Source organism: Pituophis catenifer, unplaced genomic scaffold (genome assembly GCF_029215685.1).
Source record: "Pituophis catenifer annectens isolate HBS135680 unplaced genomic scaffold, rPitCat1.0.hap2 SCAF_2, whole genome shotgun sequence".
Taxonomy (NCBI): Eukaryota; Metazoa; Chordata; class Lepidosauria; order Squamata; family Colubridae; genus Pituophis; species Pituophis catenifer.
In genome coordinates this window covers 246,142,134-246,168,557 of record NW_027256882.1, presented here as the reverse complement: position 1 = coordinate 246,168,557, position 26,424 = coordinate 246,142,134, and the positions used below count along the sequence as shown (strand labels likewise).

The window sequence follows — 26,424 nt, the reverse complement described above, 5'->3', positions numbered from 1 at the left end:
TAAGGTATACTAGATTCAAAGGCAAACAGGTATCACATGTAGGGCAGTCTGGCAGCTTCTTAAAACAACAACTTTTTTCAGGTTCATGCTGCTGCCTAATACAGTATTTGTTTCCTGTTCAAAACTGAACTTAGTGAATTTCCCAAACAGGATTATCTAAAATAAAATAATTATGTACTAAAACAAAAACATCTAGAAACCTGCCTTGGGCAACTTTATCATTAAATATGCATCTCCAAATTTGCTGGGCCATATTTAGCTGTATATTAATCAATCAGTATTAATTACCAATAAATGATATCCACACATACATTTTGCTTTTAAGATCTTACAGTAATTGCACCACTATCAACACATGATTGCTTTATAATGGTACATCATAAAAAATATGCATAACGACCAAAGTTGCCCCCTTATACTCTATTTTGTGGTTTTATTTTGCTCTGAAAGAATTATAGAAATATAGGGATTATAATAATATAGGGATTAAAAAACAAGGAACAAAACTTTCAGTATGCATACAACATACATACATGATTTTAGAAAGCATTTCAAATATTTTAAATATTCACATTCAGTATTTCTATCCAGAATGACTCTTGTACGGAAGATATAGATCTATTTGGAAAATCATTGTTTATAGTTTGTAAATGGTGAGTAGATTTGCATAAAATTATCTTCGATTGTAGTGTTTCAATGTTCCTTTATATGCTGATTTTTTTTTTGCCACAGCAATTTTCTACATTTTGCAGATCCAATGAAACATTTACTTTTCAAATATTTTGCAATAGGTAGTGCAATAGTAATTTAATCTTCTTAGCTGCACCAATTTATATGTCATAAGAAACACAGATTTCCACATGTATACTAAGGAAAATTTGAGAGACACACTACACAACATACTCTTACCAATAAATTATTGGTAGGTTTAGAAGACATCAAAATGACTGCAGTAACTATTAGAATTGAAAATGTGTTATCTCTCTGAGCTAAACATCAGAATCCAGAATTTTTAAAATGTGGCTTAATATACTGACTCTTTCTGTCCCAAGTTATTTCTACACAGCACATTGGCTATAGGCCCAGGCAATGGAACCACAAAACCTGCTGGAGCTTGACAAAAACCATGATTACTAGAGTCATTCTGACACAAACAAATGTCCCTAACACTTCCCAGCTCAGCCAAATGTTATTTGAAACCTGCCATCTGTATAAAAATTACACAGCTTTCGGAAAGCAACAAGTCTTGGAAGAACATGGCTTTTTATTTCCTTTGTTATTTGATCTAATAGTACTAGAAATCTATGAATTTACACAGTTAATTGCGTAAGAAGAAAAGTAAAATCTTCAAAAGCTAATAATTTAATATAATATTGAAGAAAATACTACATTTTAATTAATATATTTCAGAATATTTTAAAAAAAGTAAATGGACAAATGAGAATGATTTACTTCAGCACTTTGCAAACATTTTAAAAAAGGATTATCTCCAATGTCATTTCTGATTTTTTACTGCAACTAAATCCTCAAGTGCAAACTTGTTGCTGAAATTAATATTTTATATCTATTTCTGGGTATTGATGTTTTATGTGTATTTTAAAAACTTACATTATTAAAAAATGTTTGATATTTTTATTTTCCTTTCAGCATCTGTGGATGTCTCTTTTTCCTTCAAACAGGCTAGAAAAAAACTGGATTACTATTAAATGCAGCTGTTTATCTCACATTTTAAAAGATCAGGAAGGTTTGCTAATTATTTAAATTTATTGAAATAGGGCACTATATGCTTTATTAAAATTAATCCATCTTTTAAAACTATAAATATATTCAAAATACCAATGTCAGCTGTGACCATAGTTGACTGGTTTTCTGGAAGAGAGGTCTGATCTTGGTCCATACTATGTGAATCATCATTGACCTCATGTTGACTCTGACTAAGTTCTGATCGCAGTTCAGAATATTCATCTTCTTCTCTGAGGAATGAAACAAAAAATATTCAGAATAACTAAATGTAGTTTAATAATTTCAAATGATCAAAAACGCTTTTCATAGATATTACATTCAGTAATATCTAAGATGTTTGTAAGATCTAAGATATTAATACAATAGTCAATTAACGGAACATAAAGCTCACAAAATTAATCACAGAAGGTATTAAAAATAAAGCTATAGTACATTCAGTGCTGTATACTAGTGATTCAGTTATTTAAACTCTGCTTTCAAAATGTTATTTTATTCTTTTACCATTTATAACTTCCAGGTTTTCAGAATAGCACAAAAATGGACAGAAATACATAGTTCCATCTGATCTACTTTCAGGGATCGCTCACAGTTTTCTTTCATTATTCGTTTGCTAGTCTGTGCGTGTTTTTCTTTTAAGAAATGCATTATTTCACAATATTAATTGGCAGTATATAAATGAACAGAAAATATACCAAATTGGAAAAATCAGTCACTTTCTTTCACAGAAGGCTATACCTAGGAATCACTTTCAGTAGCGTATCTCTTAGGCATGCTAAAATTAAAACAGGTAGTAATCCTTGACTTATGACAATTGAGCCCAAAATTTATTGCTAAGTAAAACATTTGTTAAATGAGTTTTGTCCTATTTTATGACTTTTCTTGCCACAGTTGTTAAGTGAATCATTGCAGATGTTAAGTTAGTAGCCCGGTTGTTAAATGAATCTGGCTTTCCCATTCACTTTGCTTGTCAGAAGGTTGCAAAAAACATGACCCTTGGATACAGCAATTATCATAAATCTGTATCAGTTGCCAAGTATCTGAATTTTGATCACGACCATGGGAATGCTGCAGTGGTTTTAAGTGTGAAAAATGGTCATAAGTCACTTTTTTCAGTCCCATTGTAACTTTGAACAGTCACTGAATGAACTGTTGTAAGTCTAGGACTACCTGTACTTTAACAACTACAAAAGTCATTATTTTATACCTTATAAGAAAATTTATACTATTGTGCTGACATATTGTACATAAACTATTTACAAGTATTTCACTAATACATTTCAAAACAAATAGATTGTATTGTAAATACATAGTTCAAGGGCTTTCTCCTTCCTAAGAAAATATGTACGTTTAACTATTCAACTACAATTGAAGGCAATACTGGAAGACTTTGGATGCCCACAGAATTCCTTCAAAGATGCCTAGATTTAATTGGTTGAGTATTTTCCTTTAAGAGGATAGCAATTATTTGTGATCAAATACCAGCTGTTTATGATCAAAGGAAAACGTAAAATTATTACTTGCTCTTCATGTAAGTGCACAACTATTCAAACTATCAAAACTAAATTCAAATGAGAAGTATTAGTTTATTAGGAGAACCAAGAAATATTCCAAACATGCCAGAAGTTTGTTTAAAGTTGAAATCAAAGCTATATATTTATTAAAGAAGAATTTACTAAATTCTAAATAGCACAGTAACTGACACACAAATTAAAATACATGATAATGAAATATTGGTTAACGCTCTATGAATATGTTAATTACTGGGAACATTACACTCCAACAATAATTAGCCTTAAGCAAAAAAAAACCAATTACCATGATGTTGAAGACATGTCTTTTTTGGTTAGAAGGATAATTTGTTTGCTTACTTAGTCAACTCTCTGCAATTAGTCATTCATTTCAAAACTTGAATTACTTCTTTCCTGGTGAATGAGCTTTTCACCATATTAAAACTGAACACACAAGATGCAATGAATCTCAAATTTATTCTGTTTAGCCAAATTGGGTTAAATTCAAACTAGGAGGTTATGTTAGCTTTTTTTGTATGAAAATAAACATCACATACTTGTTATAGCTGAACACAGTACAGCCAATTTGGAGGGCATCCCTTATACATACAATTTCCTTCATTTAAAGGAAAGATTGATCAGTCTTCTTTAATTTTCATTTTATAGAATCCATTTAAGGAATATCTTTCTCAAAATTAATTTAGTTTTGAAAGAAATCTGTCTAATTTAATGTATTTCAGATTAATGTGCTCCCTTTCTTTTTAACATATGCAAGCTTATACCCTGCCTCATGTTAATATTAGTATTTCTGAGTTAAGTATGACTTCATTTCGCACAACTTGTATTTCCAACAAGACCGTTATACTGTTCATTTTTTTCTTCTTGCATATTTTATTTGGTAAATAAATGGCTCCATCTCCCATAGATATCACATATATTAAAATATACAAAATTAAATACTTATATGAATTATACTTATATGAAGAAAGTAAGTACTTTCTTAAAAAAAAGTGTTGTACCATCTTTTTTATTTAAGGAATCAAAACGTTTGATTTTTTTGGTGTCCTCTAGGTCAGTGGTCCCCAACCTTTCTGGCACTACGGATTGGTTTCACGGAAGACAACTTTTGCATGGATTGCAGAGTGGTGTTTTTGCCAGTGCTGTGGAGTCGGAGTCGGAGTCGAGGAGTCGGAGAAAATTTTGGGTACCTGGAGTCGTATCGGAAGTACAAAAAACTGAGGAGTCGGAGTCGGAACATTTATCTCCCGACTCCATAGCCCTGACAGTGCTGTGGAGTCGGAGTTGGAAGAAATTTTGGGTACCTGGAGTTGGAGTCGGAAGTACAAAAAACTGAGGAGTCGGAGTCGGAGTCAGAACATTTATCTCCCAACTCCACAGCCCTGGTTTTTGCGTGCAACCTGCACATGCACAGGTGAAGCTTTGCATGCTCACTCACTATTTGTGTGGCCCAGTTCCTAACAGGTTGAGATCCCCTGCTATAGATGTATTGGTCGTACTGACTGAGAATTGTGAAGTTCAACACATCCGGAAGACTCTGCTATGGAAAGTTGTATTACAGTATGACCCCAGACTGAAAGCTATTTATGTAAGGCTATTTAGTAAGTGTATGGCATATGTAAACATTTCAAGTCAAACAAGTTATGGAAATTATAATTGCTGGTTTTCTTTCAAAGTATTTACCTGAGGAAACAGTATTCTTAATACACATTTTTGGAATCGGCCTCTCTTTAAGAAGACTGACATTTTTTCTGAGTTTTTAAATCTTGCATTTTAATATTTCAATACCATTGCTGCTTAACTTTGCATTTTATTTTGATACTGCAATAAAGTTGTTGTTTACCTTATGCATGTGTTATTGTTGTTTTAATTGAAAGTGTGATTGATAATTAAAATAATTACCAAACACTTTAACAGTCTTCCTTAGAGAATTAGAGAAGGAAGGCTAATACTTTCAAATCACAAATACCATCTTATGATAGGTGATATTTTCAGAAGATATCATTACATACAATTTTCAATGATATAATACATTGTCCTAATGAGAGCATATTAAAGTCTGCATGACCACTAATGTTTCAAGATACAAACGTACTTTTCAAGTAGACAGCTATTTGAAGTTACAACTGCCAAAACATCTTAGAGAGATATTTACGCGAGCGAGATTCGAATAGCTTGACACAATGGTCAGATATGGGAGATTCCATTCTATACCCTACAATGAACATCTCTGCATTTGCAGAGTGGCAGAGGTAGAAGATCTGGTTCACATCCTATTTGATTGTTGCTTGTATAAGGGGGTGAGAGACAGGTACCTTGGTCTATATACCAAACGAATGAACCATTGGGATCCCCATATCAAAACAACTTACTTTATGTGCGGCCAGAACCTGAAAATAACATTTAACACAGCACAGTACTTAAACAAAAGGGTTGAGTTGAGATCTGCATACGTGGGACTGATTGGGGTAGATTGTAAGGGTGACACCAAAATAAAATTTTATGTCATTTTATTCCATTTTACATATTTATGTATTAAATTATATCTTATAACTATTGTATTTTACTCTACTCTTATTTTAAATTGTTTGTATACGATTTTATTGGTGATATGTGTTTGAACCTTGTGCTTTGATATGGCCTATAGGCTAATCAATAAAGCTATCTATCTAATGTTTCAAGAAATATATATTTATCAGGTTTTTTAAATTTTCCTTTTCAGCATCCAGCCAGGATGGATTTTTTTAGTATGTTTAATGTTGGATGTTTGGGTCATTTTTTTTTCTTTTTTGTTATTGTTACTGATGGATGTATGTTTTTTGTTTTTTCTGTTCTGCATTTTATTCCTATTGATAAAATATAATAAATATATACATAAAAAAGAAATATCATATATGTGACATTCTGGGCACAGCTAATTGCTATGCTGTTTAAATTTATTTTTGAGAACTATTAAGTATACATAATAATAGAAGTATTTTGAAATATGCTGAGTTAATCAAAGCTCTCTCTACAAAAACCTAATTTTCTAGTTATTAATTTAGCCATTGCTAACTTTCAATCACATCACAATCCTATTTTAACTTACAATTACTTATCCTTCTAATAACAAATCAGATAAGTTTGCTTTTCTCATTAAATAAATTCAAGGAATTATACAAATTTTTACTTTTACTCCCCATACACTCCTCCACTAAGGAATTAATTTGGAATTCAAACAGTGTGTGTGTGTGCACAGTAATTCTCTCATGGTTTACATACAATCTAAAATTTGGCCTTTTTCCAACTTTCATTCTGTTTTAATCAGTGCTGCCACAATACCTTGATATCTATGGTATGAAATCCTCTGTGAATAAAAGAGTTGTTATAATTCAAGTTATGTTAATATTTGTGTTAAAATCTTCTCACTGTTAGTTTTCTCATATGAACACTGATTAACAATCCTTCATTTTTTTCTGACCTTTTGGTAATCTGAATAGGTGACTTTGTTCCCTTGAACAACAAATCAATTTTGCAAAGTTAAGAGATTTATATTTTAAGGAATATGGAGAAAGGGAAATCCTTTTTGGGTATAAAGAGAAAAAAATATTTTTTCACTAGAAGAAAATTAAGAAACAATAAGAAATCTTACTTCTAAGAAATTTATAGTGTAAAATAAATATGTAGCATAAAAGCATAGAATTATTTGCTATCAAGATAGGCTTTTACAGAATTCTAAATGACAATGTGTAGGGTATGTCACATACCAGTAAAGATCTAAGCAGAAGTTAAACATCTCTACATTCGCTAGTTAAGCATTCCTAAAATTAAGAAGAGTTAATCAAATACAGTTTGCTTTTTTCAAGTCATTATTTCAGAGACTTCCAAAAGTGGCAAGATAAACTGGTCTAAATTAATTATATAATCCACAACATAATAAATGGATGTAGAAATGTTATTTTAGTTAAGCTAAATGAGAAACAAGGCTTTACCCTATTGCTTATAAAAAATGTATATTTTGAACTAACATCTATCTATTTACACACACAAAACTTTACAAAGAATAAAGAAAAAATAGCGAGCAGCAATGATATTTTCCATTTTAGCTCAATTTTTCAATAGGAAAATAATGATTTCAAGTAGTGAATATTGTCAGTACTCCTTTGTTTGCATTAATGAATTTTAGAGCAATGCCTATATTTTTAATAGAAGAATTAGATCTTTTGATGCAAACTTTATAGCATAAAAAGATTCAACAATGTGGTGCTTAACTATCTTTTTCTTTAAATTATTCATACGTACACTATGATGTAAAAAAATCCTAGAAGGAAAAATGGTAAACTATTTTCATAACCCTGACAAAAAAACTAGTATGGATGCAAAGAACAGGTTTCAACTTAACTCTAGGTCTTATTTACATTTCTAAGATACTCTATAGTTATAATTATAACTTTAAACACTCCACATGTTTTTAAAAAATCCTTCCACTATTACCTCTTTAAAAATTTATAAAAAGTTGAATTATTTGCAAATTTTACTTTTATACTTACAATTACCATTAGAATAAATCATAATCCAATAGAAAATATTAGATATGACTATCAAACTTTAAGTTATTAGCATATTATTGTCCTCATCCTTCCTGTTATCCTTCCTAATATTTAGCTGCTCTGCTCCCTTCCTCTGTTTTAATCTCAATAGGGATGTGGGTCTAATCATAGGCAAATTTCTTTAGCAATGTAGCAGAGCTCAAAAAGTTCATAAGGCCATGACTATATAGGGAATCCTTAATGAACCAAGAGATTTTAATTTCCTCATCTATATTTGAGCTGATAAGGTTAAGGATTACACGTGCATGGAGAATAAATTGTAAGCCAAGGACAATTTGTGACAATGTATAATATTATTATTAATCACATGATATATCTATTAAAGCATCAGTGTTAGCTTCCAATTTCCTAAGTTAGCCACATGAGATATTGTTAATGTTGACCTTATTCTGGCAGAAAAATACAGAATGAATGGCATAAGAATATATTATAATAGGAGCTGAAGCTTATCATTTCATACCGAACAGAGCCCTAAACAACAATAGTAACAACAAAAGTTCATTATATAACTGGAAAAGGTTTTCACATCATTTTAAAAAGTTATGAATCATAACTTGTAATTATCATTAAAAAGGGAATTGTAATTTAAAGTATCCACTATTATATTTTGAAAGAATTTTAACATGAGTCCCTTTTAAAAAAGTACAATGAAAATACTTTGAGCTATAACTGGTTCAGTTATACAGTAGGTGATTATAATTTCAAAATCGTATCACTTAAAAAGAGAGAATAAAACTTAATTAACTCTGTTATTTCCTTTACTGCTTTGGTAACATTATAGTTTTATTTGCCACATAATAGGAGGTTAACCTGATCTATCACAACAATTGCCGCATAATATTTTTCCTTACTAGAAATCAAGATTTTAGTTTTCTGCATACTTGTTATTAAATTTTTTATTAAGAATTACATTTTAAAACATTGACTAATCAAATGTGTAAGAATATTAGTATTTTTATTAATGATGTAATTTGCAAATTTATCTTTTACCATTTGTTAACCAAGGTCTATTTTATACAATTAATTTTTATAATGCCCTCTAAAAAATCTCAGATCAACGTGTCTTCCTATAGACACATTCTAATTAATCTTACTTCATCAGTTAATTCTTTGCTCCGTCAGCTAAATTCAGAAGTCAGAACTCAGTTTTGATTATATTCTATGTTTTAATATGGCCCTTGGGGCAAAGATACTGTGTAGAAATGGTCATGGTTGATTCCAGCTGGGCTTCTACTTGGGCAACACTCCACAAATGATGACTTGAGTGATATACTAATAGAGTAGGCAGTTCCCAAGTCTTAAAGAGATTTTTATGTAAAACCATGCATTTTAAATTTGACATGGAAACAATGATGTTTATCAATCATGGTAAACCGTGAAGCTGAGGCTGGACCAGTGGTGAAATCCCATTTTTTTTTACTACCAGTTCTGTGGGCGTGGCAGGGGAAGGATACTGCAAAATCTCCATTCCCTCCCCACTCCTGGGGCCAGCCAGAGGTGGTATTTATCGGTTCTCCGAACTACTCAAAATTTCCGCTACCAGTTCTCCAGAACCTGTCAGAACCTGCTGGATTTCACCCCTGGGCTGGACCCTACCCAATTGAAGCCTGGTCACAGCATTCTGGATCTGCTGTAGTTGATTGTTTCTTCCAAAGGTATTCAAATTCCAAAACACAGGAATTTAGTCAATATATTTTGTTGCATACCAAGCAGAAGAGGGTTTATTTGACTTCATTACAATAATTACAACTTCCAAGCCACTTTGCCACAATACTCAGAGCTAGAATACTGATTTTTGCTGTAACAATTTATGAACAAGTCACATAATTTACAATGCTACAGCCTATTTTTCACAAACCTTTGGTAACAAGTTTTTGTTAAAAACAACTAAACAGCCCTATTTCAGATTTCAAATCTCATATTAAATTGTACATAACTGCACCTCTTTAAAGATATGTTATTCCAAGCAGTTGGAGAATAAGCAATTGCATTTTTGTAAGACAATTCAGAATGATAATTGGCTTGACTTTTTAATTATTATGTCACCTCCATCAGATGCATTTGAAAGTGTTAATGTCTTATCCAACTCATATTGTTTTGTGGCTTTGTGTATGCTTTGTTGAATAAATTTGGAAGATCTTTGGTAAAACTAAAAACCAAATCAATCCTGTCATTAAAGAAAGTCTTAGAGAAGAAATATATAATATTACATTGTATTGCACACTCTCTGCTTATATTAATTTTTGACGTCATTAAATTATTTCTACCTGTGCCATTCAATCCAGTATGAGTGAAAGGCAATTGGCAGGGTCCAGGACGAAAACCTTTGCAGTCATGGCACTCCATCCTCTGAAATATCATTCCTTCAGACACAAGGTTGGTCCCTTCCCTGTTGGCCTTTCATAAGGCCTTGAAGATATGGCTTTGTGCTTGAAACTGGGCGCTCTAGAGATGGGCTCCCAGTTTGGTTATGTTGACTGTTCAATTGGGCCTTTATAATTTTTTCTGCTGCTATGGGTTTTATATTATTTGCATATATTTTTATCAGGTTTTTTTATTTTGTTAGCTGTCCATAGTCATGAATATGAGATAGGCAACCATATAAGTCCACTGAATGAATAAGAAAGAATAACAAATGGAATTGCATTAAGAGCTTATTGTTGTAATTTGGTATGGATCTTACTTTGCAAAGTCTTACATACACAGATAATACTGAATAAAAAACTATTAGCCTTCATTACTAAAATGTTTCTTTCCATATATTTTGCATACTCTGTACATGTAGTTTTACCATATAGTGATAAAAGCTTATGATTTGGACAACAAATCTATGTAACACTAAAGAGTTTTCTTGTATAAAAGCAATGGATCAGAGTAGTTGGTAGAATTAATATGGACTACACATGAATAATACTCATTTATAGTCAAGAGTGTGTGATGCCTTAATGTTTCAAGGATAGACAGCTCTGGAAGATGTAAGAAGCTAAAGAAAGATATTAAGAATCATCTAATGCCAAAAATGGTCAGCAAAGCACAGTATCATGTTCCCTGGCAAAATCTGGGCACTGCTAATTTACCAACAACTCTTTGGTTGATTTTTGGAAATGCAATCTTGTTAAAGAGTAAAATACCTTTTTCTCTTTCATTACAGGGCTCCTGATCTACTATGGAGCAGAGTTTTATCTATGAACCCTCATTGAACATATTCTCCAGCACTGGCATGGAAATTACTGGAATGAGTGTTACAGCTTCTCAATCTTCATGGTTATTGCAAACAAAACATGTTCTGTTCCTGTTATCAATAATATAATCTTCTCCAGTGATCAGAAGATTGTTGACAGACTGTGAAGGCCTCAAGTTTCTTATTCCTATTATAAATAGTTAAGCTTAAGGGTTTTTAAAAATGAACTTTTAATTCTGTGTTATTTGATATGTAATGTTAAGGACTTAGAAAAAATGTCCAATATAGGTGGACTTACAGTTATTCTTAAAATATTCAGAAATGATTTGAATGTTGGGCAAGAGGTTTTATTAAATGTCCAGGATATGAACAGGGGAAGCAGAATACAGAATTCAGTCACTGGTGTTATAAACTAAAGTCTGGAAGAATGTATATTTAGAAAGAGAAATTGTTTTCGTGAAACCCAAGAAGTATGTTCATGGTAGTATCTTGTTAATAAATACATTTATCATTGTACCTTATAGTAGTTCCTTGCAGTCGATCTATTTTCTTATTTAGCTCTGCAATAATGCTATGAAGCTCTGTAATCCGTTCCTCATAACGAAGCGTTGTACGCTCTTGCACATCTTCATGCTCTCTCATTAGGTGAGATTGCTCACACTAAACAGTGTAAAAAAACATTTAGAGGTCATATGGAAGCAATATGGAACATGAGGCATGATGTTATTTTACATCATCTTCCCAAACATATAAAAACTGATAATTAGGTTTAGATCGTTAAACTGATTAACAAAAAAAAAAAAAACTTCAAGGATTAATATAACCCGTAATAATACTAATTTTTGTGTGAATCTCACTATTTTGTGAAATTATTTGTCTTTGTAAAAATAAAAAAGCACCAAATGAAGTTTAGAAAGATATTTAAAACCCTGTTCTGTCCCTAGGCTCCTGGGGCAATATGAGGAAAGTTCCAAGCTGGTCGGATACAGTATATTTTATTTCTGATTGCCATTTAATTGTTTTAGTTTCCATTTGTGGTATCTGTTCTTTTTATTTTGTATTTTTATTTAATTATTTTTGTATACCACCGAGAATTATATACAGTAGTTTGATTTGAATTGCCATATAAATGTACTAACTAAATAAAACAAAGGAAATCTACTGTGCACAGTCACAGCACAGGGATAATGTATTTTCATCACCATAATATAATTTATAGTAGGTAACAGAAACTATAAACTATTAAGAGCCCTGGTGGCACAGCAGACTAAAGCACTGTTATTAACATCAGCTGCCTGCAAATACTGCAAGTTCAAATCTCACCAGGCTCAAGGTTGACTCAGCCTTCCATCCTTTATAAGGTAGGTAAAATGAGGACCCGGATTATGGGGGCAATAAACTGACTTTGTATAAATATACAAAAGGATGAAGGCTATTGCTTAACGCATTGTAAGCTGCCCTGAGTCTCCAGAGAAGGGCGGCATATAAATCAAATAAAAATAATAATAAAAAAAACCTTAAAATGCTGTTGAATTACAATTTTCAGAACTTTTGGATCTTCCTGCACAATACTGGTTTCAAAAAACCTCCTGCTATATTATCATGTGCATTTCCTGTTCTAGTAAGTTGTAAAAAGGTTGATTTCTGGATGGTTTGGATCTGCAAAAAAAGGTGGCAATGACATCTGGATGTCATTCCCACTATAAAGAGAAGAGGCCAATCTGTTCAGTATGTTTGCTAAAAAGAAGTGTCCCGCCTGGTGAGATCGACCACACTGAAATTATTTTTGGCTATATACCAATCTCAAACCTAATATTAAAGAAGAGGAAGACTCTAGTGGTGGGTTGCTCCCGGTTTGGACCGGTTATATAGAACCAGTAGTAAAACCGGTGGGAGGTTCCACGCACTGATTCCGATGTCATCAGGACGCTTCTGCCCATGCGCTGTTGTGAACCGGTAGTAAAGGTAAGTAGAACCCACCCCTGAAAGACTCCTACAAAAAACATTGATCTGGAACATTCCTGATGGCAACTTATGTAAAACATTATAATGTATATATGAATCACAGAATTTGGAATGAAAACCCCCATCAGTTTTAGGATATTGATACAACAACTTAATGGGTCCTCTCACTTTAGATATAAAACCTTATAGTAACATACTGTAGCTTCATTACAAGGAAAGACTGTACCTCTGTAGACTCAGCTAATTATGAGACTAAATTTAAATTTTAAGTGATGGAAGTTCCATAGGAAGACTGGATCATTACATTACTCAATGTATCAATCAAATTATTCATGATAATTTACAAGGTGTGTCATGTCGAAGGAAAAGAGGCGGCTAGTTTTCCAGTTAACTCATTTAGAGTAGGAGCAAAACTGGATGCAAAACCTTTTTCTCTTTAGAGTAGCTGGGATAATGCTTTAATGACAGTGGATTGATGAGAATGTTTAATAATCCTGATATGGGGATAATCTTCACATATCTGATGGGTTTATGGAATACATATTCCATTATTTTACGGTAAAACAACCACTGCCTGAAAACTAGACCAGAAATCTAAGCTAGATAACTGTGCAATCCATTACATACTGTAACTACCCCATTAACTTCACTGGAAAACAATTCATGTTTTTTTTATGGAACTGTCAAATCATTTAAAGAAGTTACTCCATGCTATTTCTCACTCTTTTATCACAGCAGCAAATATTTCACAATATAACATTTTAATTAATTGAACAATTATTTTTAATACTTGGAAATAATCAGAATTTAGAAAACTGATATTAGTTAACTTGTATATTAAAATATTCACAGCCACATACCAGCTATTTTTTAATAGTACAAATCATTAAAAATATTGAATTGCATATTTCTAGTATATCAAAGATTATTAAATGGTTTTTTCTTTAATTAATAATCTGTTTTTATCAAAGAGTATCTGTGTATTAATACGTTTAATATAGTTCAAGTGTCTTCTCCTTCCAGGATGTGGATGACCATATCCCCCCTATGCTACTCTTGCAATTCTTCATAATTTAGAGAAATCCAATTATGTAAATGGTTACTGTAGGTGCTGCTTTGTGAGATCTTACTTCTTTTCTATTGTTCCTTCTAACCAAGTCCATTATATAGAGATGCATCTATGACCCAAATATTTAAGTTTTTTATGGTCATCATGAACCTTCCCCCCCCCCCCCCCCCCCCCGCCATCTCTAGGACTTCCAGGCTTTGATCTTTTGTTACTCCAAGAGATTCTCAAGATTCTCCTTAGAAACTATATTTCAAAGGCTTTCAGACTGTTCTTAGTCTCCTTGGACATTCTCCATGTTTCACAATTATAAAGGAGAATTGACTAAATACAGCTTCTGATCATTCTAATTCTTCATTTTAAATCTATTTTCTTTGAGATTAGAATATTTTTAATTTCTAAAACAGTATTCCTGGCAATTTTTATTTGCTTCTTTACAACGCCAGTTTTTTTCTCATCTTCTAAGTTTAAGTTTCCAAAATTGTCATTTTTTTTTGTCTTGCTAAAGAAAGGTATAATTGATTATTGTTTTTATTTTACATCTTCACTTTGGGGGTTTTGTATTAAAATGTAACCTACACTTTTCACTATTCTCAGGCTCTTTAGTTCCTCTACTATTCTGTTAGGAGCATAGTACCATCTGTATATCTTAAATTATATATTATTTATTGACGATCAGGGTGAAGGTCTTAATTCATCAAATATTTTTCAGTATAGGCACTGAAAAGTGGAGGTGACAGAATATGCCTCTAGTGCTCTTCCTTCTGGATTAACAACTTTTTTTGAAAACTCCTTCAGTCTCAAAACAAAATTGTTCCCAGTGTAGGTATATTATAATCCTCCTTAAAATTAATAATTATAGCTAGTACGTGATCTCAAAAGAATAATTATCTGGTGACGTGATGATCTTACTGTACACTTGCCTGCTTGATATCGTAGTTTCCCCATATTAAAAAAAATCCCAGATTTCATACTGAAAGGAGTGAAGTAATCATGCTTTGCACTGACAACACCATAGATATACTGCATACTAGGAAACTACTCAGAGAATTTAAGGCAGACTAACAAACAACAATGGAAATGTCATGAATGTAATAGTTTGTGATTATTAAATTATATTAATACTAATCAAAGGATACACAATTCTGGGTTATGTATTAACTCCAAATTGAGCAACCATTTCTTTTTTGATCTTCCTGCTATTATTGTTAGCAGATAGTCTCCAGTAACTTGAAACAAAGTCCTAGATTAGAAATCAGGAGACTGTGAGTTCTAGTCCCACCTTAAATATGAAAGCTGGCTGGGTGACTTTGGGCCAGTGACTTTCTCTCAGCCCAACTCACCTCTCTAGCTTGTTGTTATGGGGAAAATACAAAGAGCAAGGAGTAATAAGTATGTCTTAATACTTAAGTAGCAAGTAGAAGCAAGTTGCAGTAACAATGGGTTACTCAACCCAGCAGTCAAGCTTTGTCCATAGCAACGTTCAATGTAGATTTTGGCTAATAAACTGGTTAGCAGAGAATGAAGCCCATGAAAAAGAAATGGTTCTTTAATTTTGTGAGTTTGTCAAGTGAGGAAGAGCCAAGGCCAGGAATTACAACTGCAGTTCCCTTGTATTAGGCTACAGAGTATGGCCTCCAGCAGCAGAAAAGCTGACATTGGAGGAAAGAAACTCAGCTGAAATTGCAACATAAAATTCCAACTGAGAACAGTCAGAGGTTTCTGCTGTAGGACAATAAATCACCCCCACAGATGGCAAGAGAGAAACCTAGTCAAAGACAGCAGCTCAGATATTAGTGCTGAGGAATGGAAGAAATCAAGATCTCTCTAAATCAAGTGGCAGTGATAAAAAAACCATTTACAAGATATAGAAAAAAGTTAGGGGAAAAGAAGGAGGGAACTTTGCAAGGTTCATGGACAAGAAGAATTTAAATGGCAACTTAGCTCCAAATATATAATGATGACAAAACAAGGAAAGGTATAAAAGAGGTGAAGCCAAATTTTAGTTTCTCAAATTAACAAGTTGATAAAGTATTCTGGTCAAGTTTTCCTTTTCTAACATAGTCTGGGAAAGCAGTCAAAGCTGAACCTGTAGGAGACAGACTAGCAGAGTCAGGGGAAGGAGTGAAGCAGGGAATTAGTTTAAAGTCTTTATGTAGTCAAAAGAGGATGGTCGAACATCTTGAATGCTGTCGAACCCCATCTAGTTTTACCTGGGGCATAAGAAGATTCCAATGTATAGGCATGAGCAATAAAGCAATAAACTGAAACCTTTATGTGTGGACCTGATAGTTTGGATCTGACATTAACAATTCAGAGATAAATAGTAGATGAACAATTCCTAAAAAGAAACTGAAAGTTAAAATTTGTTTTCTTCACACCTTTGTAGCATTAAAGAAAAAATTGCTATTCACTAGCAACCATTTGAGTATTTCCTGAATATTTTGTACCATCCTAATATCTATAACAGGAAATATTTGTTCTATATTCTTATTGATATAGCCTAATTTTGCATTTGACTTTTTTTTTTATTCAATGCATCACATTGCTACTCACCTTTTTTTTCATAACTGTTATTACCAAGCCAGGTATTCTCATCCTTTACTTGTGGCTTCATTTAGTTTCCTAAGTGAAGAATTTTGTATTTATCTTTACTGAATTCATTATATTATCTTTCAGCCCATTTCTCTAATCTCTCATGATTGTTTTGAATTTTACTTCTGTCTTCTTTGGTATTAACTGTCCTACTCTACTTTGTATCATCTGACATTTGTTTTCTTCTACCAATTCATCCAAGTCATTACAAGACTGTTTTAAAAATCTAGGATCAGGTTCCAGTCTTGTGGCATCACACCCAATAACACTCTAATATGATGAAATAGTCAGTAGTGAATATTCTTCAAGTGCAATTTTGAGACTGTTACTGTATGCATCAACCTGTCATGTCATCTCGTCCAGCTTTACCCAGTCTGCTAATCAAATATTTTCTGCCCTTTTATCAAATGTTTTGCTAAAATAAAGGTATAGTATATGTATATTGCCACAATCTATTAAGAAAGCTTAATACCAGAAAGTAAAACACAGCTAGTCTAGCAAGACACTGCAGGAGACTTGCATTTTTCAGAAATCCATGCTGAATCATGATAACTGTTTTCAAGCGCTTATAAATCAATTAATTTTTCTACAAACAGAAATTTTGTTTCAACGGATGAGAAGCTCAATAAATATGCATACCCTTTTGAACTGAATGTACCACTTCCATGGTATGAAATTTTTTGGTCATATTTGCAGGAATTTTGTTTTTCATAAACTGTACAAACTCTTTGAATAGGGCAATAACTTGATTATGTATTATGTTCTTTTGTTTAGAAAAATAACACAATTTTGTTCCGCAATGCCCTTAGTATCAAGAAACTACTCTGATAGACTTTGTTATATTCATCTGTGAAAAGTCACATTTGATGCCTTTGATGCAACAATTCTTTTGATTGGTTTAAATGCTTGAGGTATTGAGCCAAGGCCATTTTAGTAAGTTGAATAATGACTAACCTGGGCTTTTGCCAATTTCTTTTCCAACAAATCTCTCTCTCGTTCTGTTTGCTGTAAGCGCTTATTAAGATCAACGATGTCGCCTTTCAAAGATGCCAGGGCTGCTAAGTGGAACTGTAACATATAAACAAAATGGAGCTAAAATTAAATACAATCAATAAATGTGTTCTGGTTGAGACAATGCAAGTGGTATAATTCATATATAATTTTTTCATAATTTGGAATTTCAAATGAATAAATAGAACAAATAATTTCACATTATTCAAATAATTCTACTTTGTATATTTCCAGCATTAATATTTAATACATTTTCTTTTTTAATAATAATTCATTTATTAACCAAATTTCTACTCTGCCACAATTTAGGGACTTTTGAAAGCTGACATTGGTTACAAAAAGCAAGTAAAACATTCACTGATAACAGCAATAAAGCAATACCACCCAAACACAAAACACAATAAAAATAAATATGTAAATATGGCTTAATAAAATTAGGAAAAGCCTTTTGAGTAACTCCATCTTTAAAAACTTCTATAATATCAATGAGGACGGTAGCTTAATTAAAACTAGGAGGCCAATCCACAGAATTGGTTCCACTAGAGAAAGGTAGCACTTCTAACTTTAGCCTCCTGGACCTTCCAAAAATGTGGGATCAGTAATAGTTCTCTATGCTTGATCTATGTGATGGAGCCAGTAATGGCTGGAGCAGACTGCATTGCACTAGGCAACAAGCCATAAAGGGCTTGAAAGGTTAAAACCAACACCTTAAACTGTACTAGGAAACCAACCAGAACAAACACTCAAGTTCTTGACCATCAAGGAACAACTCCGATGCAACAGAGAACCCTGCTATCATGTACAGCAGTTCAGATTTACTAGGCTTCACCTTCAGCTGTTTTTTCCAGCCAGACCCAGGTAGCTTTCAGGCACCAGAAAAGAACATCAACAACAGTGATGTACAACTGGGTATCATCAGCATTCTCAGGATACATTACCCCACTGGATGACATCAAGCAGTAATACCAACTCAGGGACCACTTAGACAATCTCTACTTCCTCAATGTCACAGATTGGAACTAACCACTGAAGAAGGAGCAGCACCATTATAGGCCATCGTCTGTTATCTCCAACCTCTGCATATAGTCCAACAGGATACCATGATTGATGGTATAAAAAGTCACTGAAAGGTTAGTCTAGAAGGGGTTCACTATACTGACCCAAGTCTTCAAACCTGGACCTGATCAATCCATTTTCTCTAAAATACTGTGAAATTGGTTCACTACCACCAGTTCAACAACCTACCCAACAAAATCTAGTAAAATCAGTGGGAATATGCTCCTCTTGTATAGTGTCTAAATCATAAAAACTAGTTTATGAATCATAAAGATTAATCATAAAGATTATTAGTTCAGTCCCAATCTCAAAGTGAAAACAATGATCCAAATGGAAAAGAATGTGAAATCCAGTTGATACCAGCTGCTTAAATACTCAACTTAGAAATTTGAGATTTAAAATGGCAAGATGTAATGTTTTTTTTGTGATTTTGTATTTTTATTGCCAAGGTTACTGCTTTATAGGCAGATGAACTATCATTGAACTAACATTTACAAATCCTTCATTATTATTATTATTATTTATTTTCTTAGGAGTACCCTACATTATGCTCTCTTAAAAATGGTTACTTCATTATCCATTTATTTAATTAGATTTGTAGGTTAATTGACTTCCAGATTATTCTGGGCAGGTTACATTCAAGGACAGGATTTGCCCATCAAGAAACAATTCTGATGCAGCAGAGAATCCTGATGTATCCACAGCAGATCATCTTAATTGTTATTATTCGATATAAATGAATAAAACAATTTTCCTATAAAATGGCTGCCTTTCTCAATAATATATTATTGAAGAATTTAATGAACATACATATTTAAAAACAGCCAGTTTGGTTTACTGGTTAAAGCACCATGCTAGAAACTGGGAGACTGTGAGTTCTAGTCTTGCCTTAGCCATAAAATCATCTGGGTGATTTTGAGCCAGTCACATTCTCTCACTCCTAGGAAGGAGTAGCAATGGCAAACTACTTCAGGAAAACCTTGTTACTACAACTGCAGGAATCTGTCCAGGGTAGCTCCAGGAGTCAAAAACTGATCTGAAGGCATACCAACCCGCCCTCCCCACATTTTCAATATGATTATTAGAGATGTAATGTTCTCATAAGGAGTCTAAGGAAAAACAAATACTTTAATAGTGCACGTCTTCTCAGAACTAAACTTAACTTAATTAACTGAATTGGAGTATCACTTATTAACATAAGAGCAAATGTCACAAAGCTTTAAGGAAAAAAACCTTTTATCTCTTTACTGGAAAAAATGAGCTATTTTTTTTACACTTTCCTAAAATTGAATAAAGATGTGCCAAGCATTGGTGCAAAATAGATATTGAAGATTTATGCTACTCCCAGCATTTATTCTTTACATAGTAAACTGGCAGCAGAGAGATAAGACTTATATACACCTTTAAGAAATTGGAAGGAACCAAAATGGCCAAATGAAAGCACCTAGTGATCAGAGTGCATTGGTAAATTTCTATTTTTTAATCTTATATTATCTTTTTAATCTTTTTACTGGATCCTATGCATAAAGAGGAAATTATAGCATGGAAAAGAGGAAAGAGGAAAAAATGGCAAAAAAAAAAAAAGAATTCTGACATACATGTATTTCTCAAACCTCTGAAGAAATAAAAAATAAATGAATTTTTAAAAAAGCATGTGAAAACAAAAACTTAAGTAATGACTGCACGAACGTTAACATTATTACTCAATCAAACCCTGTCCAGAGGAGGATCTTACAACAACAGTGAGGAACATAATTCCTTAGACATTTTAGATACACCAATCCTCTCTCCTCAGCAGCTACATGCTTGACTGGAGCACTTTCTACAAAAAACTGCAAGGAAAAGATTTCTAAAAATGAAATACAGAACTTGTGTCTAGGCAAAGCTTAACTGGACATGAACATATTATCAATTTCTGACTATTTAGCAGAAATAAAAGTGAAAGTAGAGTCATTGAAAGTGATACACTTACCTGATCTTTCCACAATAAATTGACTCACTGTGTCCAAGCTGGAAAGAAAAGGAGAAGGAAGGAAGGAAGGAAGGAAGGAAGGAAGGAAGGAAGGAAGGAAGGAAGGAAGGAAGGAAGGAAGGATTTCTGCCACTTACTGCCAGCTTCCCACAAGGAAACTCAATAGGGAAGCCAACCAGAAGTTGGAAGTTGTCCCACTCCCACTGATTTTTGCCTACCTGTTGTAATTCTCTGTTTAGGTAAGGAAATATTCTTGAAACAATGATCCAAAGCATTACGGATTGTCTAGTCATCCCTAAAACTTTGTTGCTTAAACTGTAGCAAAATCATTTAAAAAATCATAGCTAAAACATCTGTAAAATATGCAGAAGCAGTCACCCCTGGATTAGTATCTTATTTTCCTAATGTCTAAGGAAGTGTAGAAAAAATGTATTAATGTAGCTATAGTCTTTAATATAAAAGGCCTGCAATTTGCAACTTCGGTGTACATAAAACCTTGTATTGCTTTTTTTGTTTATTGGATAGAAGGCTCAATAAGTTTGTTGAATTGTTGTTGTTGTTAGTTGCAAAGTCGTGTCCGACCCATTGTGACCCCATGGATAACGTTCCTCCAGGCCTTCCTGTACTCTACCATCCTTTGGAGTCCATTTAAGCTCACGCCTACTGCTTCAGTGACTCCATCCAGCCACCTCCTTGTTCTCTGTTGTCCCCTTCTTCTTTTGCCCTCAATCTTTCCCAGCATTAGGCTCTTCTCCAGTGAGTCCTTCCTTCTCATTAGGTGGCCAAAGTATTTGAGTTTCATCTTCAGGATCTGGCCTTCTAAAGAGCAGTCAGGGTTGATCTCTTCTAGGACTGACCGGTTTGATCACCTTGCAGTCCAAGGGACTCACAGGAGTCTTCTCCAGCACCATAGTTCAAAGGCCTCAATTCTTTGGCACTCAGCCTTCCTTATGGTCCAACTTTCACAGCCATACATTGCAACTGGGAAAATCATAGCCTTGACTATTCACACTTTCGTTGGCAGGGTGATGTCTCTGCTTTTTAGTACGCTGTCTAGATTTGCCATAGCTTTCCTCCCCAGGAGCAAGTGTCTTTTAATTTCTTGGCTGCAGTACCATCTGCAGTGATCTTGGAGCCCAAGAAAATAAAATCTGTCACTACCTCCATTTCTGCCATGATCCAGTTTTTTTAATAGTTTAATAGTTTTTTTAATAGTTTGTTGAATAAGGATTTGCAATCTTTCACTGGATCAACTTAATGGTTCCTAGTTATGGATTCCCAATCCTTAAGTAGCAATATCACACACAGAAGATATAATATCCTCAAGCAAGAACTTTTGTATCTCAGTCAAATAAGAGACCAATAATTCCTAGTACAAATTTTAAATACCTAAACTGTGGCTTTTGGTTGGGGATACAAATGTAAAAGAAGCAGAAAATATATCACCAAAAAGTAATGTACTTTTCACCTTTTTCAATTACATTTTTAAATTCAAGTTTAGCAGACTTTTTGTGTCATCTTGCTTTTTGCTACTTTCTTTGTACTTCAAATTTTTAGCAATAAACACATAAATTAAAAAGAAAAAATATATAATATGTTTAACAAATCCTTCTCATAAGCAGTGGCCCAGATGTCTTGACTATAGCTCCCACAGCGACAGCAATCATGGCATCTGAGATGAAGGGCAATGAAGGCCAACACATTTGGCAAAGAAAGGCTAGGCAAATGGAGGCTATAAAATCTTTTCTCAACAAAACATTTTTTGTATTCTGAATTGGAATGATGTTCTGTTCAAGGACATCACAAATACAAAGAAAAACTCTGAATCAAACAAAGATCAGATTAAAAATTCTTGTTTTCTTTGTTGTAGTTTATTTTTTAAAGTATGTTGTGCCCTACAGGGAGCTAAGGGGCCTGCACCTGTTTAACATGGAAGCAGGAGAAATGCTGTGTCCATAGAAGTTACCGGTGCCTGGAGCAAGTTTCATTGTAGATCAAGCTAGAGATTTTCCTTAAGGTTCTAAACCACACAATTGGAAAGAGAGCAATAGCTAAATTAAAGAAGGCCTAGCCTGTAGTAGATGCAGAAGTAAAATTATATCTGAACATCTCATACCTCTTTGAAACCCTTTCAAATCCAATCTAAATTGCTATTTGATGCCAGTGTGGGGTAGGAGTGGGCTTAACTTAATGATAGGAATGAGGGTGGTTTCTTTTTCCATTCTTACCATTAACATATGTGGAAGAGAGAAAGGAGAAACACAAGCAAAAGAACCTAATTTTTGTTTTCATCTTGTCCCTTTGAGTGATGTCAGATCCTCAGATGACTTCTTGTGGTATCTTGGAACATCAAGAGACTGAGTTATGACTTTCAGCACCTCAAACATTGCCCATATTTCCTATGAGTCTGTTTACAGGATCCAATCTGGGAGTGTGTGCTGGTCTGTGTGTGGCATTTATAGTGCCTGTTGTAAATAGCTTTTTAGGTGTTGATTGGGGTGTGTTGATGGCTGGCTTTTGAGTTAAGTTGAGTTGAATCTGTTTTCAACTCAAGGGCCAAAGATAAAATATAGTGAAACAACAACTGTCCCTAGCTGATACTTCCAATTTGTAATCTTACAGCAATTGCTCTAAGATATGGTTACACTTATAGTTGTACATCAAATGCTATGGGATATTTATGGTATCTTTTAAAAATTTATCTTCGTATCCAAACTTCTTTCATATAAATCACAGCTCTATTCCAACTCCTACTCTGCTGGCATTCAGGAGGTGTGACAAGACCTGGCTCTGCCAACTGGCATAGGGATCTAAGAGGGACATGCAACACTTGGAAGGGTTAAGGACACTCCCTCTACCTTTTTAACTTATTTTTACTTCTGTGTCTAACTTATATTTACTTATGTCTCCATTGATTGTATGGCTTTTATTTGTAAACCTCTCAGTTACATAATTTTTGATAAATGAACAAAGAATCAAATGCAATAACAATATAAAGTAGCTAAATTTAATATGTACAGTCATGTAAAAAATGAAGGATACCCTCTTTGAATTCTATGGTTTAACTTATCAGGACATAAGTAAAAATGATCTGGTCCTTAGCAGTTCTTAAAAGTAGATAAATACAACCTCAGATAAATAACAACACATGATATATTATACCATGCCAACATTTATTTTAGAAAAAGAAACCAAAATGGAGAAGCCATGTGTGAAAAACTAAGTACAGGCTTACTGCTTTCATAGGTCTGAAGAGGCTAAGTAGCAGCCAAATGCTATTCAAGTGCCTTACATAAATTGATCATCAGCAAGTGTGACTACCTCTATAAAAGCTGAAGTTTTAAGAGTTTGCTGATCTCTGGCACTGAGATGTGTGTTAATACAATACCAAAGAGGAAAGACATTAGTAATGATCTTAGAGAAGCAATTTTTGCTGCCCAGCAAGCTGAAAAAAATCCAAGAGTTATATCTTAGACTCTACAGGCTTCAGTTAATATGTTAAATGTTGATGTTCATATAATTAGAAAAAGACTGAACAAGCATGGTTTGTTTGGAAGGGTGGCCAGGAGAAAGCCTCTTCTCTCTACAAAGAACATGGCAGGTTCGCTTAGGTTTGCATCTGAACAAATCGCAAGACTTCTGGAACACTGTCCTTTGGACAAATGAGACCAAAGTGGACAGTGCACAGGGCCACGTTTGGCGAAAACCAAACACAGCATATCAGCACAAACATCTCATACAAACCATCAATCATAGTGGTTTAAAGATGTGATTTGGGCTTGTTTTGCAGCCACAAGACCTGGGCACCCTGAAGTAATTGGGTTGATCATGAACTCTTCTGTATACCAAACTATTCTAGACTCAAACGTGAAGCCAACTGTCCAACATCTAAAGTTTGGCCAACACTGGGTCATGCAACAGGACAATGATCCCAAGCACATCAGCAAATCTAGAACAGAATGGTTGAAAAAGAAAAGAATGTGTTGCAAGGACCTAGTCAAAGTCCAGGCCACAACCTGATTGAAATGCTGTGGCAGGATGTTAAGGGAGCTGTACCTAAATAAATGCCCAAAAATGTTAATTAACTGAAGCAATGTTATAAAGAAGAATAGGCCAAAATTCCTCCACAACCATGTGAGAGACTGATAAAGTCATAGAGACAACGATTACTTCAGGTTATTGCTGCTAAAGGTGGTTCTACAAGCTATAGAATCATAAGGTGTACTTAGTTTTTCACATTTTTCAGTTTTTCTCCATATTGTCTTTCTTTTTCATAAATGATGACATGATGTAATACGTTGTTATTCTGAGATAGTGTTTACCTACTTTTAAGAACTGCTAAGAACCAGATGATTTTTTTACTATGTCCTGATACGTAAAACCATAGAACTCAAAGAGGGTGTACTTTCTTTTTCACATGACTGTATACATGGGTATGTGTATAAATATGAGGATTTGGGCACCTATTTTTTCCGTATTTCATTAAATAGATTACTTTTGCATTCAGGAGACCCATAGGCTTTTTTTTTTAAAATTAAAAAAATGTCAGGAATTAGAAAATGGCAAAATTCAAACTAAATTTTGTGAACACATAGCAATATAACCAATACTATGGCAATCCATTATAATCCTCAATTGCAACTGTAAATTTGTAAATTTGTTGATAGATACACATTATTATTGACTCCATGGTCATCAGTCTTACTGCAGACCTATGTGCTAAACTTTACTGGGAAACTTTTTTATGAAACCAGTTAATGAAGAGCTAACAATAGAAAATCTTAGTTAGAAATACACAGTATGTACTTTATAACACCCAGTATTAAAAAGGAGATCTAAGAATCAGATTTGCTTTTTAGATATTTCTCCCATTAATATGTATTCATAAATCCTACATAAATCTTACATAGGTGTTATGTTTTCAGTGAAAAAGCTCTTAAATAATTTTTGAGCCTAGAACAAACTTGCTGTAGGACAAAAACCATGTATAATATTTTTTTAATAGCTTAGTAAAAGAAAGAAGACCAACTGTAAATTTCTGGAAAATGTTTCTCTGCATTTGTAAAGAAATCAATGGATCCCTTACAGATATTGTCTATTCTGTCCTCTAACTATTAAATATTTCATTCTCTTACTAAAACATTTATATTTATGAATATTCACACTAACCTCAGAAGAGTATCAGAATTCCAAAGGTTGTAATTCTGCCTCAAAGACTGTCTGAACAGCCAACGCTTTGCTCCTAACCTTGAGCAAGGCTCTACCCCACCCAGTTGGAACAGCTCAGTGACGATTAGGTAGAAACACAGATGTGCTCATGTATTTTTCTCACCAAACAGGTTTTCAAGCTTATATCAGCCAATGAATGGAAAAGTCACTCAAACAAAATTAAAGTTGTAGAAATACACCATACTCAAACTCTTACATTTCTGAGCAGGAAATTATTTTTTAAAGTCCTATGTTTTCAGTACTGCCTTGTACGTTGACAAAAGACTACCAATACAAAGCAAAAGTGCCTGAGATAGAATTCTAAGTAATTTTTTTAGAAGCAAAAAAAATGGTCTGGTATTTGAGAAAATGTATGAATTGCTAATGTGAGATAGAGAATAAAAATACTATTTTCCATGAAACCCACTTATTTTGCTATTTTAAAAGAACAAGTATCCTTAAATCCTGAAAAAAGTTGTATTCTAAATAACTGATTCATATAATCATTTTTT

General features: G+C 33.4%; 1 protein-coding gene across 1 annotated transcript in view; it reads right to left on the bottom strand.

Moving 5' to 3' along the window:
- The window catches only part of MCC (MCC regulator of WNT signaling pathway), a 202,918-nt gene that overhangs the window by 43,343 nt on the left and 133,151 nt on the right, over nucleotides 1-26,424 (bottom strand). Inside the window, exons 4-6 of the mRNA XM_070938731.1 lie at nucleotides 17,620-17,733; nucleotides 11,557-11,699; nucleotides 1,837-1,973 (exon numbers count right to left, since the gene is read on the bottom strand). Of these exons, the coding sequence (XP_070794832.1) occupies nucleotides 1,837-1,973; nucleotides 11,557-11,699; nucleotides 17,620-17,733 (394 nt within the window). The remainder of the gene's footprint in view (nucleotides 1-1,836; nucleotides 1,974-11,556; nucleotides 11,700-17,619; nucleotides 17,734-26,424) is intronic.